The 15,904-nt window shown below is 40.6% G+C and overlaps 1 protein-coding gene across 2 annotated transcripts in view; it reads left to right on the top strand.

Moving 5' to 3' along the window:
• The window catches only part of LOC126361386 (myosin-I heavy chain), a 783,760-nt gene that overhangs the window by 727,966 nt on the left and 39,890 nt on the right, over window positions 1–15,904 (top strand). For both annotated transcript variants that reach the window (XM_050007788.1, XM_050007787.1), the window contains 2 exons: window positions 11,186–11,322; window positions 14,287–14,495. In XM_050007788.1, the coding sequence (XP_049863745.1) occupies window positions 11,186–11,322; window positions 14,287–14,495 (346 nt within the window). The remainder of the gene's footprint in view (window positions 1–11,185; window positions 11,323–14,286; window positions 14,496–15,904) is intronic.

Raw genomic sequence — 15,904 nt, 5'->3', positions numbered from 1 at the left:
TAGAAGTATTTAAGCAGCTTTTGAAACCATAAGTTTGATTGTGAGCAGCATGCTTAACAGCTGGCTATCAAGTTGGTGGTTATCCACAGACTAGCAATGGCCATTCATGTGGGTAGACTCTTGGTTAGTTGTTATACCCATATCCGCATTCATTGCAGCGCAACTGATATGTGATATGACTGTTTACACATGAGACAGTCTTCTCATTGAATAGGAAGTGCCTTTGACTAGACTGCAGGAGGAGGTGGTGGGTGGGTGTCTGGAACAGGTTTTACACTTGTGGAGTATGTAGAGTAATGACTTGTGGGGTGGGGGATTTGGAGCAGGGATGTAAAAGGATGGACTAATTTACTGCATTGCATGAGTGGGTGACAGAAAATCAATTTAATGAATGAGGATAAGATATTGTGTGGGGTTCTCTTCAGTTCAGAGCGTCCTTTAAGGCAGTTGCAGACCTGGTGAGACTAGCTAAGCAGAATTTTGTCAGTCTATAGCTACTTTGCCTGTAGGTGAACGATTGTTATTGCTCATTTCTGTCTGTTACCTACATTCTGGATTTTCTATTATCATAATATTGAACTGCATTATACCTGATAAGCATGTTAACTATCATCCTCCTTCTCCTGTCAACCTATATGGCAGTGTGGGTGATGTTGGTGTGAGCTCCAAGTCCACATCAGGTACAGGGCCTGGTGTTGTTGGTACCCCACCAGTTGGTGGCAGAGGCGGAGGAGATGGCTCTGGTGTGGATGGCAGCTGCATTGGTTTAGTGGTATTGGAGAAGCTGTGCCATATTTGTCCACCAGTGATGGGAGACCCCTTGTGTTTGTCATGGCAGGGACCTGCCACATCTGGTGATCTGTCGAGTGACGCAGACTGGCATGGTGATGTTGGTGTCCTGGCCGAGGATGTCTGGTAGTCCACACCCAGATGCAGCTGCTCGTAATGACAAGTACAGAAGCCCTTATCTGTATGGATGCCACAGAGACAGTGGCCACAGCATCTGTAGATGATGGTGGGAATCCATTTTGGGTGATGATCAAACTCTCATGCTCAGACAGCCAACTCGGGCCAAAAACGGGACGAGAGCTGCACAGGTCAGCATTCTTGGCTGCTGTGCAGGAGATGTAGGAGCATCTGAGGTGATGCCAGTGAAGCAGTTTGGCAGAACTTTTGTCATTGAATGGCATGAACTGATAGGAAGACGGAAATTGATCCAAGCCAATATTGGACAGGGACTGAATCATGTACTTTTTCATTTGCATTTTGAATATTGTAACTAATCTAACTAATCTTTCAGCCTCACCATTGGACTGTTGGTGGAAGGGCAGTCGAAAATGTGGCAAACCCCTTGGGTGTTGCAGAAGGAGGCAAACTCCTGCAACACAAACTGAGGGCCATTATCAGAGATCCTTTGATGGAAAAAATTCTCAATGGGGCTGCCACAGTTGCAGAGGCTAAAGTTGATGGGTAATAAACAACATATGGAAACTGAAAGAATGCCTCAATTACTATTAGCCAATATGCATTAAGAAAAGGGCCAGTGAAATCAATGTGGAGTTGGTCCCAAGGTTGTGGCCATGTAGAGAATGTTTCCTGCAGTTTCAGCTTACTACGATGCACATTGAGAACATGCTGTAACCAAATGAGTGATGTCACCATCCAAACGAGGCCAGAAAACATAATGGTGGGCTAATGCCTTGGTGCGTGACAGCCCCCAGTGATCAGCATAAAGCAATTCCAGGATCTCCGAACAAGTGCTGAGGGAACCACTATACAATGAGCTGAATATTCCATATCAAGGAGCAGGACACCATCAGTGACAGAGAAATGATGCTGAAACACATAGTAGCTACATAGGGGGTCAGATGCCCATGTTGGAGGCACCTCAGGCCAGCCATGTTGTACACAATGTATCACTTTCCATAAAATCGAATCGGTAGTGCTAGCTTGCACAACCTGAGCACTGGTGATTGGAAAATGATTGACAGTTTGTTGAACACATTCACAAACGTGGAAACAGAGTAACTCCTCCTGATCAGAAACTGGATCCATACTGGTCGGAAAATGGAAGAACGCATCAGCATTCACATGTTTACCCGTGGGTCGGAAGTGAATCTCATAGGTGTATTGAGAGAGGAACAGTGCCAAACACTGAAGGTAATGCACTGCTTTGTCTGGCAGTGACTCTGAGGGTTTAAACATTTAAACAGTGAAACTACCGGCTTGTGATCCTTGATGAGGTGGAATTTTACGCCATACAGGAAGACCTGAAATTTCTTTATTGCATAAAAAATGGCGAGTGCTTCTTTCCCTGATGGTGAATATCTAGTCCAAGCCAAATTAAGTGTCTTCGACACATATGCAATAGGCCACTCAGAGACATCAGAGTATTTATGAGCTAACAGCTTGCCCAGCCCATGCTAGGATGCATCTTTTGCTAACACTAATGGGTGACCTGTTGGTAGGTTACAAGGCAAGATGCAGATTGTAACATAGACTTCAGTTTGGAAAATGCCATTTCACATGCATGCGGATAGCCGAAGTAATTCCCTTATACAGCAAGGCATGTAACATTTGTGCAACCAGCTGATGATAATAAGCAATCTTACCTTAAAAAAAAGGAAAAAAAACTGTAGTTCTTAACTGACAGAGGACACAGAAGAGCCACGATGCCAGAGACATTCTGATGAAGGGGTTTGATATCAGTGCTAGAGACCTCAAACCCAAGATAAACAATAGAAGGCTGAAAGAAGCAGTATTTTTCAAAATTGCATTTTAACTCAGTGGCCTACAACACCAAAAAGAGCTTGTGTAAGTTGTTAAGATGCTCAGCAGTGGAGCAGCCAGAGACCACAATATCATCAAGATAGCTGACATAGTCACGCATAGACATCATGAGTTGTTCGAGAAACTGTTGAAAAATCGCCAGGGCGCTGGCCACACCAAATGGTAACCACAAATACTGATACAAGACAAAAGGTATGTTAATGACCAAGAGCCATTGAGAGTCAGCGTCAATGGGAAACTGCAAATACGTATCGGAGCAGTCAATCTTGGGAAACACTGACCACCAGCAAGCTTAGCAAAATGTTTGACAGGGCACGGCAAGTGATGCATATCAATGATAGACTGATCACAGAATGTGATTAGTTGGACAACCCCAGAGGCTATGAGGTGGTCAAGCTCTGCATTGACTTGGTCACAGACGCCAGCGCACTGGCCCATGAGCCCGAAAGAAACAAAGTCTGGCTGAAGGTTTCATGATGATGTGGGCTTTGAAATTATTCGCACAGATTGATCCCACAGAAAACAGGGCGGAAAATTCAGAGCATAAAGAGTTGAACTGTTTATAAGGCACTTGATCGAAGACAAGATTAAACTGAAAAGGTTACAGGTGTCCACATCAAATAATTTTTTGGTGCAGACATTGTTCATCACTAGAAAAGTCAGCAGACAAACCACAGATATACATGTGATGGGGCCCAAGAAACTACCTGATATTGGAATGCTTTGTTTATTATAGGTGACTAATGTATGTGACACTGGCACTAAGACCATGTTTGTTTGCAAGATGAGTAACGTCACAGCAGCACCAGTGTTGACTTGCAAAAATGGTTCAAATGGCTCTGAGCACTATGGGACTTAACTTCTGAGGTCATCAGTCCCCTAGAACTTAGAACTACTTAAACCTAACTAACCTAAGGACATCACACACATCCATGCCCGAGGCAGGATTCGTACCTGCGACCATACCGGTCTCGTGGTTCCTGACTGTAACGCCTAGAACCACTCGGCCACTCCGGCCGGCTGTCGACTTGCATGTACAAAACATTCTCATAAACCTTGACATCAATGAAAAGCTTATTGGATGCAATGGACATCCATGTCAGCATCTGCAATAGGCTGTTGGAATTTTGCATTACACAAACAGGAGTGATGTGACCCATTTTGCTGCACTGGCGGCAAACGGCCCTCCATTTATGACAATTAGGCCTATCATGAGTGACAAAATGTAACGGACAAGAGGAAAGCATGGAGCACTTGCACTGTTGTTCATTATCATGCATGCTGTGCTGCTACTGTGGCAGTGGGTGCCACAGTCAGGTGGGCCGGCCACCGTGATTTTTTGCCCACATGTGGATCACTGCCACCATATTGTCCCTCTGTGAACCATCTGACAAACAGCAAGGGGAAGTGGGTTGAAATTCTGCAACCTTACACTACTATTCAATCTGACTACCTGTAGCCCTCAAACCCTTAAATGATTGTGCTATAGTTAGAATGTTGGAGAGGGAGGGGATTTCACATTGTAAGGGCCCATTCATGAACCTCATGATCAGGAGGCAACCAAATGATTGCATCACAATTCATTTGGTCAGCATATGACTTCTTATGTACATCAGTGAAAAAGTGACAGTGTTTGCTTAAACCCTGAAGCTCATCTGCCCAAGTCTTGTAGAAATGATCCAGTTTCTTGCAACGCCGATAGAACTCAACTCGAGTGTCAGTGATATGTGTCTGTTTGCTGCAGTATTTTGAAAGATGGATGCACATGTTATCAAAAGAGAGTGAAGACAGATCCTGCAGGGGGGGGGGGGGGGGGCAGTTGGCAAAGTATTTGATACATGTGAGGGGATAACCAAGACAAAAAGAAAGCATGGCATAAGGTAACAACAATCAGCCCAAACGTATGAAAATGTTGCAGCAACCGATTTTCATAGACTGCCCAGTCTTTGACAGACTCATAAGCCGAGAATGGTAAGGGATAAGTAGCTTATGTCCATGAATCAGAATGGTTTTAGAAAGAATCACTCTTGTGAAACTCAGCTTGTCCTTTTCTCACATGATATACTGAGAACCATGGATGAAGAGCAACAGACAGATTCCATATTTCTAGATTTCCAGAAAGCATTCGACATGGTGCCTCATTGCAGGCTATTAATAAAGGTAGGTGCATATGGAATAAGTTCACAGATATGTGAGTGGCTCAGAGACTTCTTAAATAATAGAACCCAGTATGTTGTCCTTGATGGCGAGTGTGCATCAGAGACAAGGGTATTGTCAGGAGTGACCCAGGGAAGTGTGATAGGACAGCTGTTGTTCTCTACACATAAATGATTTGGCAGACAGAGTGGCCAGGAGTCTGCAGTTGTTTGCTGATAATACCGTGGTGTATGGACAGATGTCAAACCTGAGTAACTTTAGGAAGATACAAGATGACTTAGACAAAATTTCTAGTTGGTGTGATGAATGGCAGCTATCCCTAAATATTGAAAAATGTAAGTTAATGTGGATGAGTACGGATATCAAACCTGTAATGTTCAGATACAGTATTACTAATGTCCAGCTTGATACAGTCATGCCATTTAAATATCTGGGCGTAATGTTGCAAAGTGATGTGAGGTCGAACAAGCATGTGAAAACTGTGGTAGGGTAGGCAAATAGTCGACTTCAGTTTATTGGGAGAATTTTTGGATAGAGTGGTTCCCCTGTAAAGAAGACTGCATATAGGATGCTGGTTGACTTATTCTTGAGTACTGCTTGAGTGTCTAGGATCCATACCTGGTGAGATGGAAGGAAGACATCGAAGGAATTCAGCAGAGGGCTGCTTAGATTTGTTATTGGTAGGTTTGAACAAAATGTAAGTGTTACAGGGATGCTAAAGGAACTCAAATGAGAATCCCTGGAGTGAAGGCAGCATTCTTTTTGGGAAACACTATTAAAAAAATTTAGAGAACCATCATTTGAAGCTAACTGCTGAATGGTTCTGCTCCTGCCAACATACATCATGCATAAGGACCACAAGTATAAGATCAAGAAATTACAGCTCATATGGGGGCGTACAGGTAGTCTTATTTCTCTCGCTCTATTTGCGAGTGGAACAAGAGGAGAAATGACAAGTAGTGGTACAGAGCACCTTCCACCACACACTTGATGGTGGCTGAGGGAGTGTCTATGTAGGTGTAGATTTAGATTTAGACCAGAGTAGTGACAGGCAAAACAGGAGATGCAAGGGGTAACGTGGCATGTGGTGTAGATTGAGATGGATCCAAACTGACCAAAACAGAGGCAGATATTAGCAATATTTGGGTTTGACTGTGTTGCACTGTAGCTAATGCCTCCTTCTGTTGATTGAAATATTGCAATGCTGCCATAATAACCTCTAGCTGATCAACTACCAGGCTTAAAAACTCATCAGTAGCACTGTCAGACATCGTAGATGCAATGGAGAACCAACCAGAGACTGAAACCATGCGGAGAACAATCTCCTCTTCATTGCCACTTGTGTTATAACTTGGACACATAACACAACCAAGAATGTTAGCGCAACTTTATCTAACTGTGGCAAGTATGCCAGTCATCATAACATACACTGAACACAATAAGGTAAGGCAAATGTATGCACACAGTAATAACATGATAACTGAATGCAAGCATAGTGCAGCAGGGTTTTAATAGGCAGCTGCCCAAGGCAGGCTCTATCAGAAGTTCACAGTATTGCTCTTTCGAGGCACAATCTCGTGGATGAAAACACACTGCTAATGCAGGCAGCTTTCAAGTCTGTGCACATTACTTCAGAGTACTGTTAGATGTGCTATCCAGAAGTGCCTCCTGGACTGATGCAAAGTGCAGAATAAATCATCTCAGTAAAATGCAAGTGGTTGTGATTCAATCAACTCTCTGCTATATCAATAATTAACACTTACAGTGCTGAACTTGTAGGTAGCTTCTATTTCCTGTGGACTGGCTGAAATTTATGTTTTTTGGAAGTTACAACTCTTGTTCAAATATGTAGCTGTAATTTCAAAACTTTTTACATTTATTGGACTACCTTCATTAAAAACACTTGTTTTGGTATTGCTAGAGTTAAATCTGAACATACAGATGAAACTTCAATTTAATAGTATTTATTGCAGAAAAAATTGAAAATGAAGTCTGTTATGCTAACAAATGCATAATCTCCATGTTTAGGTATCTTTTACATTTTGTTTACATCACGGAGAAACACACAAACACAGAATCAAAGCAAAATTTAACATTCGTAGTTGAGTACGGTGCAGTACACTTTGAAATACAGAATCCAACATTGTGCATAGCAATGCAATCTGCACGGAAATAAGATGAACATATGTAGCAACCCAACTTCAAGAAAATCTAGAAGTTGTACTATTTTCAGATGACATATAATCTGAACTGTCATCAGATACTTCATTTTCTTCATCTGTAGATTTGTCAAAGATTTTGTAAATCATTGGCCCCAACTATGTCTCCTCTTCACTGAATATTTTTCATTGCATATTTTGAATGCAAAAACTCACAGAATGCATGAAACAGAGAGAACTCAGATGTCTGCTAATGCCTATGAAGCAAAAGACAGTATTAAAGTTTACAAAAATGGTAAGTTTTTACGTTGTTGCAGTCACAGTGCAAACTGTGAAGTCTGCAGACCTCTCAGACATTTTCGGGAGTAATAAATATATATTTGACACTTCATAAAATCATTGTAACTGGCAATTTCTGCAGTTATCGCAATATTACATTAGCCACATGCTAAGTGTTAATGATGGGAACAAAGGTAACCAACTCACTACATAATTGAGAGACTGAGTGATCAATTGGCACGTGACAAAGACCAAAAACATTGCTAAGCTTTCATATGATCTCCTTCAGAACTACCTAGTGATAAATTCGCAAACAAACACACACACACACACACACACACACACACACACACACACACACTAGCATGGCTACATAGTTCTAGCCTACTACATTATACGGACACCGCAGCTTGCTGGGAGTGCAAGTTTGTGTTGGTTCAAGGGAGCAAGGGGGGAAAGTAGTAGGGAAAGGAAGGAAGGTTTGGAGGGGAGGATTGTGAGAGGGAAAGGTGGCAGGATTGTTGTTTACCAATGAGCTTGCCCTGGCACATGCATCGGGAGTTGCATATAGCACTCAATGACTTGGGGGAGTTGATTAGGAGGAGGAGATAGGACAGAGTACAGAGGAAGAAGGGAGACAACAGAGGGGAAGGCATGAATGCATAATAAATGAAGTGATTGGTTTGGGAATAGGAGTAAAGCTAGATGTGGAACAGGGGTTAGTGCAGGATGAGGCTTGGAAGATTGTGGAACCTAAGGATGCATTGTAAGAAAAATTCCCATTTATCAAACAATGGAAAACCCAGTATGGAATCTAACAATGTTATGAGAAGGAAAGTTGCCACTCACCATATAGCGGAGATGCTGAGTCGCAGATAGGTGCAACAAAAAGATTTTCACACTTAAAGCTTTCGGCCAATGGCATATGTCAACAATAGACACACGTATGCACACACACACTCACGCAAGTGGAACTCACACACACGACTGCAGTCTCAAGCAACTGCAACCACACTGCGAGCAGCAGCACCAGTGCATGATGGGAGTGGTGACTGGATGGGGAAAAGGAGGCTGGGGCAAGGAAGGGGGATGGATAGTATGGTGGGGATGGTGGACAGTGAAGTGCTCCAGGTTGGGCGGCGGGCAGGGGAGAGATGGGGAGGGGAGGAAGTAGTGGAAAAGGAGAGAAATAAAGAGAAATAAATATAAACAAAAATAACTTTTATTTATTAATTTATTTATTTCTCTCTATTTCTCTCCTTTTTCGCTGTAAAAATTATTTTTATATTTATTTATATCTCTCTGTTTCTCACCTTTTCTGCTACTTCCCCACACCCCACCCCCTCCCCACCTCTTCCCTGCCCACTGCCCAACCTGCGGCACCTCACTGTACGCCATACCCACCATACTCTCTCTCCCCCCTCCCCACCCCAGCCTCCTCCTTTCCCCCACCCAGTCGCTACTCCCATCATGCACCAGTGCTGCTGCTCGCAATGTGGTTGCAGTTTCCTGAGACTGCAATTGTGTGTGTGAGTTGCATTTGTGTGAGTGTGTGTATGCGTATGTGTATCTGTTGCTGGCAAAGGCCATTGGCCGAAAGCTTTAAGTGTGAAATCTTTTTGTTGCACCTATCTGCGAATCAGCGTCTCTGCTGTGTGATGAGTGGCAACTTTCCTTCTCATAATATTATTAAATTACCATTTATGTAATTCACAGAAGCTAGTAAGCACATGACAGCAATAGGGAAATTGAATGCTTGAATTTGATTTGTTTGGAGAATTTTAGGAAAGTGTAGCTAATCTATGAAGGCTACAATGTATGGAACACTAGAGTGACCTATTCTTGAATGCAGTTCAAGTGTTTGAGTTCCCCACCAGCTCAGATAAAAGGAAGACACGGAACCAATTCAGAGGCATGTTGCTAGATTTGCTACCAGTAGATTCAACCTGCATGCGAGTATTGCAGAGATGCTTTGGGAACTCGAAAGGGAATCCCTTGAGGGAAGATAAAGTCCTTTTTGTGAAACAGTATTGAGACAATTTAGAGAACAATATTTGAAGCTGACTGCTGAGGCATTCTATTGCCGGCAGCACAAGTTTTGTTTAATTTAGAAACCAGCTTTTGAAGTTGATGGATGAACTACTCTACTGCCTAAAGTGTACATTTTGTGTAAGGACCATGAGGATAAGATAAATTAAGGGTCATATGAAGGAACTGAGAAGACGATAACTAGTAGTGGTACAAGGTACCCACATGCATCATATGGTGGCCTGCTGAGTATGTATGTGGAAGTAGATCGGGGGAAGAGCTCTTGGGATATATTCTCCTCAGTGTGCCAGAGTCACAGCATCATGAGAGAATATCTGTGGAGCTTGTAAGATATGGAGGGAAAGTAGTGAAATGTTGAAGCTGCAAGGGATATTCAGATACTGCACTTACAGCCTGTGAAAACTGGAACACAAGTTTGATTCATGTTATGGTACATAGTTTTAACTTGTCACAAAATATTTGTTTCTCTTATATTTTTCAGTCTTTCTTTTTCCTATTCTTTTTTTCTCGCTACTGATCTAACCATTACCAACTCAACCAGTACCAGTGTCAGTAGGTGACTCTGCACACTACCCTTACTTGTTTTGAAATTCCATTCGTGAATTGTTAGAATATAACTGCCCGATTAGTTATTTGCATCTTTTTCCTCATAGAGAATTGAAATCACTTATATATATTTAATTAATGAGAGGCCAATCCAGTTGTCGATAGATACTACAGTTAAGCCCATGGCCAGTTTTGGCCTTCACATCTGGGCCACATCCAAGTGAATCTGAAAACTGTGCCATTCTAGGCAATGTCAAATGATCATTTGATTATCTGATGTTGCATCATAACAGCACAGTTTTCAGATTCACTTAATAATGGCCTGGATGTGAAGGTCAAAACTGGCCTTGAACATGAATAAAGTATCTATCAGCAAATGGAGTGGCCTTGCATTAGTTGAATATACAATTGCAGAACAACAGGAATCTTTGAACGTGGAGAACCTAATACATGCATGTTTACTCATAAGCACTTGTTACTCATATAACATGCTTTAATAATAAAATAAAAATGTTATATACCAAATGCAATTCATCACAAATAAATGTCAAGACTTATGCTTGAATTAAATGAAAAAAAGAAACCTTATTCTTCTTTCACAAACACTGCTTTCACTGTACTGTAGATCTAAAAAAGGTAACTACAAAATCAAAGTATAGTGCTACATGTAGAGGTTTCATGTAGCTATGAATTCAGTATGTGTGTGTGTGTGTGTGTGTGTGTGTGTGTGTGTGTGTGTGTGTGTGTGTGTGTGTGTGTGCTGGGGCGGGGGGGGAATCAGAAACATTTCATTTTTGTGTGCCATTGCCTCCTGTGAACTATTGTTATGTTTGTGCTGTGTTCCCCTTATTCCTTGTCTTTGTGACCTCTTGAAGCTAGAACTTTCACTTCCTTTAGCTCAGAATACTGCTCTGACCAATTATATTTATCATTATTTTGAAATCCTTTGCATTTATTATACTTGAAATTTTCTACACCTTTAAAATAGGAACTGAGAGTGTGCATGCTAAAAGTTTAACCATTAAATTTAAAAGCTCATTATGTGTAAACTGTTTTTAAAATTAAATGTAATTTTTTTATTTCAGAATTTTATGTTAATTATAAAACAATCCAATGCATATCTTCATTGTTGTATTTAGTACTGTTAATTTTTCATTAATATTACATTATAGTACAGTAAAACATCGATAATCTTTGTATTGCAGGTGAAACCAATAACTAATGAAGATCGTATTAGACTCTATCAGAATTTAGTCAATTGCCGGCGAAACCTCATAGACAGTGAGATATTAAGGAAGCCCCAAGATACTGGAGGTAGTTTCCTTCGGAACACACTTAGAAGGTTTGTTTGTATGCATTTTCCAATGAAAAATTTCTCTTTTTCAGGGTTCTGAAAGGATGTTTCAGCCTATTGTTGGGCTCTCAAAATGCTTTATCCTGTTAGTCAAAAATTATTTTCCATTACTCTGAATTAATACATAGATCTACGAAATATTATTTACACTGTGAAATAATTCTATCATCTAAAATATCTCTCATTTATTCTTCAGTCTCAGTTGGACATTTTTAATTACATGACATGTTTCATCTCCCTGGATCACCTTCAGATCTGAAACAAAGTAAAACTAAATATGTACCATCTAATATTTTACAAGAAGCAGAAAAAAATTGCACATGACTGTAGAATTTACCTAAGTGGTTGTATCGGCAGTTTGTCTTGTCTGTGTTAGAACCTCATATCAAGGGACTGTTTTTTGCAATTTCAATCAGTGTTTTAAATTTTTATCTAGTGGAGGTAGGGTAGAGGGGAAGGGGAATGGGGAACATGGAGGGACAGTGAATAGAAGAGGCAAAGGAAACAGGGAGTGGGAGACAGCCTTCCGACACTGTACCCGGCAGCCTTCTAGTACCTGCAAACTCCACTAGATAGCACTCTTTCTTCCCCCACCCATACCCTGCTATCCTTCTCCCTTTCCTGTCCCACTCCAGATTGCTGCTTTCATTCAACATGACATTTGTGTTCCGGCCATAGCAAGCAGAGCCAGTGGTCATGTGTGCTTGAGATGTGCTTGCTTGTGTGAATGTGTGTGTGTTCTTTTCTGAAAAAGAATTTGTCTGAAATCAAAATGTGAAAGTCTTTTTGTTATGCCTGTCTGCAACTCAATTCATCAACTCTATGGTGTAGCAATTTATCCTTTTCATAATATTGTTTGTACACATTTTGCTTTTTATCTAGGAATAAATACTTTTGACAAAATTATTTAATTGGGTAGATAAAAAATCTACTCGCCAAGCGAATCAGTCTTTCCTTCTCATCCCCTACATATTTCTGCTTTGAAGCATGTTCAGGTGTCAAATCACTGAACTAACAAGAACAAGTGCTTTAAGATTTGTTTTCCATGTCAAGTGCAAGAAGTTTACATTGAAACACACATTATGCCAGATAAGATAAAATCCCACAATAAATATTAATGTCTTATTTTAGACAGTAAACCTGCATGTGTGCTATGTCATGAGACTACAAACTTGGTAGTCTAAAGTATTATCAATCTGATTTATTCAGCAAAATATCTTCAAATGGATGCTTATTTACAGTAAACTGTGCTACAGCAACTATATCAACTTCACAACTTTAGTCATCTAGTGAACTGTAGTGCACAAAAATTCTAAAGGCGGGACTGAATCTGCAGGAAGATTAGCTGGTCAACTGCAAATGCATTTTTTCCCCTGGATATTCAGTGTCTCATCTATTTACTGCTAATGGCACTAATTTGTTCTTTCTCAATTCAGCAGTGGAACGAGCTTACAATATGAACCAGTATTATCAATGAAACTTCCTTGCAGATTAATCTGCAAGGAAATTTCATTTCATTGCTCACTCCACTGCTGAGTGAAAATTTATTCTCGATTATTTTTCATATACATAAGTCATTTCACATGTCTCTCTCAAATTTTAATTTGTTTCATCTAACCCGTAATCGAAAATAATATGACGTTATTTTCAGTAGAAAATTATAGTTCAGTATTTGTTTATTATAATTTCTACTTGAGAGAAAATATTGAGTTTTTCAATAAAAGGTTTAAAAAAAAGAAAAGATTTTCCATGTAGGAGATCTGAACATGAGACTCTTTGATTACCAGACTGCAGTGCTACTCGTTCAGCTACAAGCATGAGTTTGACTTGAGTGAACTGTTTTGCACTTAACAGAGCTAGTAATCATCTCCTTTTTAGAGGTAACTTTTTCAATTTTTACTTCTTTAAAATGGTGTAGCACTGCTTTAGGAAACTGATTACCAATAAATATACATAAAGAAAATTGCTTATGGTCAATCCATAAGGTTCCTTTGTCAGGTAAAAGCTCATTACACACTCAAAAACATAAAATCTATACAGGCTGCTGTCTGACTGGAGTGCAAACACGTACAGTATAACGGATCTGTCCGTAACTCGAATACATTGCAGTCATTTTCAAAAGCCTGGAAAAGAATGACTCACCTGACATATACTGGCAGACCTTGGTACTGGGTGGTGTGTTGGCACATACCTCAACACCAGAAAGCTCATAATTTAATGTCAAGTGTATTTTTCTTTGGGGGAAGGGGGGGGGGGGGGGGGGGGAGATACAGTGGGACTAGGATACCCTGGCAATCCTAGGGATACAGTAATAATTGGAGGGTAGGGTAGGGGGATGACAGAGGGTGGGGAGGGAAGGGAGCAATGTGGATTCATGAAGGAATTTCAATCAAACATAGAACACAAATGGCTTATTATCTAGAAATAAAACTGTGGGGGTTGAGGGGTTAAGACACACCTATTTATGGGAATGGTTGTGAGAAAGCGGTAATATATAAACAGCTTCTGGAAACACATTTGGGGAGAGGATGGGGTGGGGAGGGGGTTATCAGCCTTTTAGCCATCAATATATTCTTGTGAAGTGATGTTAAAAAAGTAAATAAATAGAATATGACAAACATCAAGATGTGTTGGAACATTTCTTTTATAAACCATGATTTTAAATTTACACAGAACAGTGCACTTATGGCGAAGGAAAACTATGGGTGTAATACAAATACTAGTGAAACAGATAGCTGGTGTAATTATAGTATTGTCTATATTTAATGGCAAGCCACGTGTGTATATAATATTTCACACAAATATTTTACCTTTACTTGAGTTCTTGGTTGATTAGTGCAGCTAAGTAATGAGCATTAATATGTTATTATGAAAACATTTCCCATTGTGGCATATGTTGAGTAATTGATTTTAGCTTGATTTTGTTAATTTGAATTCCATTTGTCTCAACAGGTTAAGTAAACATCGTCTTGAAAAATTACGACAGGAACATGGTTCAACTGCAGAACATGGAGAAACCTACAAAGGTTTTCCTTATGCATATTGGGCATTTAGTCGTCAGCCCATACCTCAGAGCCTGAGCAAGATGCCTGAATCTGAAGAGACAGTAGCAATCCAGATATTTAATCTTATATTAGCCTATGCAGGACTAAGTCAGAATGGTAAAGATAGTTTTCATACATGTATTAATAAATACAACTGTAAAATGTATGAAACCACACATTTTATTTTTAACGCACATATTACATAGTGAGCACCATACAAACAATAAATTAAACATATTATCGAACATTTTGCTGGGTTATAAACTATGATGAAATAATGGAAATTCCTGGAGTGAACAATACGTGAAATAAGGGGAGGGCAATCAGTCACCAATATCAGACTTTTGTGCGTTGTGTAGACATTCATAACAGAAAACTATGTTCCGAACTGTGGCCCTTTTTTAAGTAGAAAGTACACACATTTACACACTAAACCACACTTACCCCCAAATGCACACTATTGTGGCCATAGTGACACTGATTATTGATTATCAATTATTAAGAGCAGTTGCTAGGGTTGATGGATGTGGGGATGAGGTAGGGAAGGCCACACAAGGCAAGAAGGAGGTAATGGAGTAGTGTGAGACAGGAGGAGGAAAAACAGGAAGGTGGAGATGGAGAGGGAGAAGGGGAGGGGGAGACATGGAAAGGGCGACTGAGAGAAGAGAGATAGATAGAAAATACCTGCATTGGGGAGAGGGAGGATGGAAAACTGGTGGGAGAAGGCAGTACATGATATGATAGATTGATTGATTTTTTTTAATTGGTCCATTTTATCATGCATCATAAATTGTACAACAGATGGGGAAGGAATAGCACAGACAATGACAGAAGAAATAAGAAAAAAGGTAAAGTGAGATCAGTGCGAAACAGATTAGTGGAAGCTCAGGCCAGGGGGATTGTGAGAATCCAGGATATGGAGTGAGAATCCCCATCTGTGTAGTTCAGAGAAACTTGTGCTGGAAGAGAGTATCCAAATGTCGCATGCAGCACTTAAAGTCATTTGTGTTATGATGTGCAGTATGTTTGGCCACTGGATGGTCAAGTTTGTGACTGATAATAGTTTTGTAGTAGCAGTTCATGCTAGTGGACAGTTAGTTACCTGTCACACCCTCATAGAATGCTACACAGTAATTGCAGCATAGCTGGTGTATAACATGGCTTCTTTCACACCTGACTTTACCTTGTATAGGGTAGGACAAACTTGTGACTGTAGTGCAGTCCATGATATGGCACATCTCTTGCACCTGGGTTGTCTACAAGGGAATGACCTGTAATGTGCTGGTTTTGGTGCAGGATAGTACAGGGATGATCAAGGTTGGTCTGTCGGATGGATGGGCAGTGGAACTCTATTTTGGGTGATGTGAGTTGGATTTTGGGCAGGATATCCCTCATCTCAGGGCACACCGAGAGTTATACGTAGCTCAGGTGAAGGATGTGTTTGACATTTGCAAGGCCAGGGTGATACTGGGTGATTAGAAGAGCACTGTGCGGTGGTTGATTAGCAGGTTTACTATCTCAGGGAA

The sequence above is a fragment of the Schistocerca gregaria genome, chromosome 1 (assembly GCF_023897955.1).
Source record: "Schistocerca gregaria isolate iqSchGreg1 chromosome 1, iqSchGreg1.2, whole genome shotgun sequence".
NCBI lineage: Eukaryota > Metazoa > Arthropoda > Insecta > Orthoptera > Acrididae > Schistocerca > Schistocerca gregaria.
This window is presented reverse-complemented; position numbering and strand designations above follow the sequence as displayed.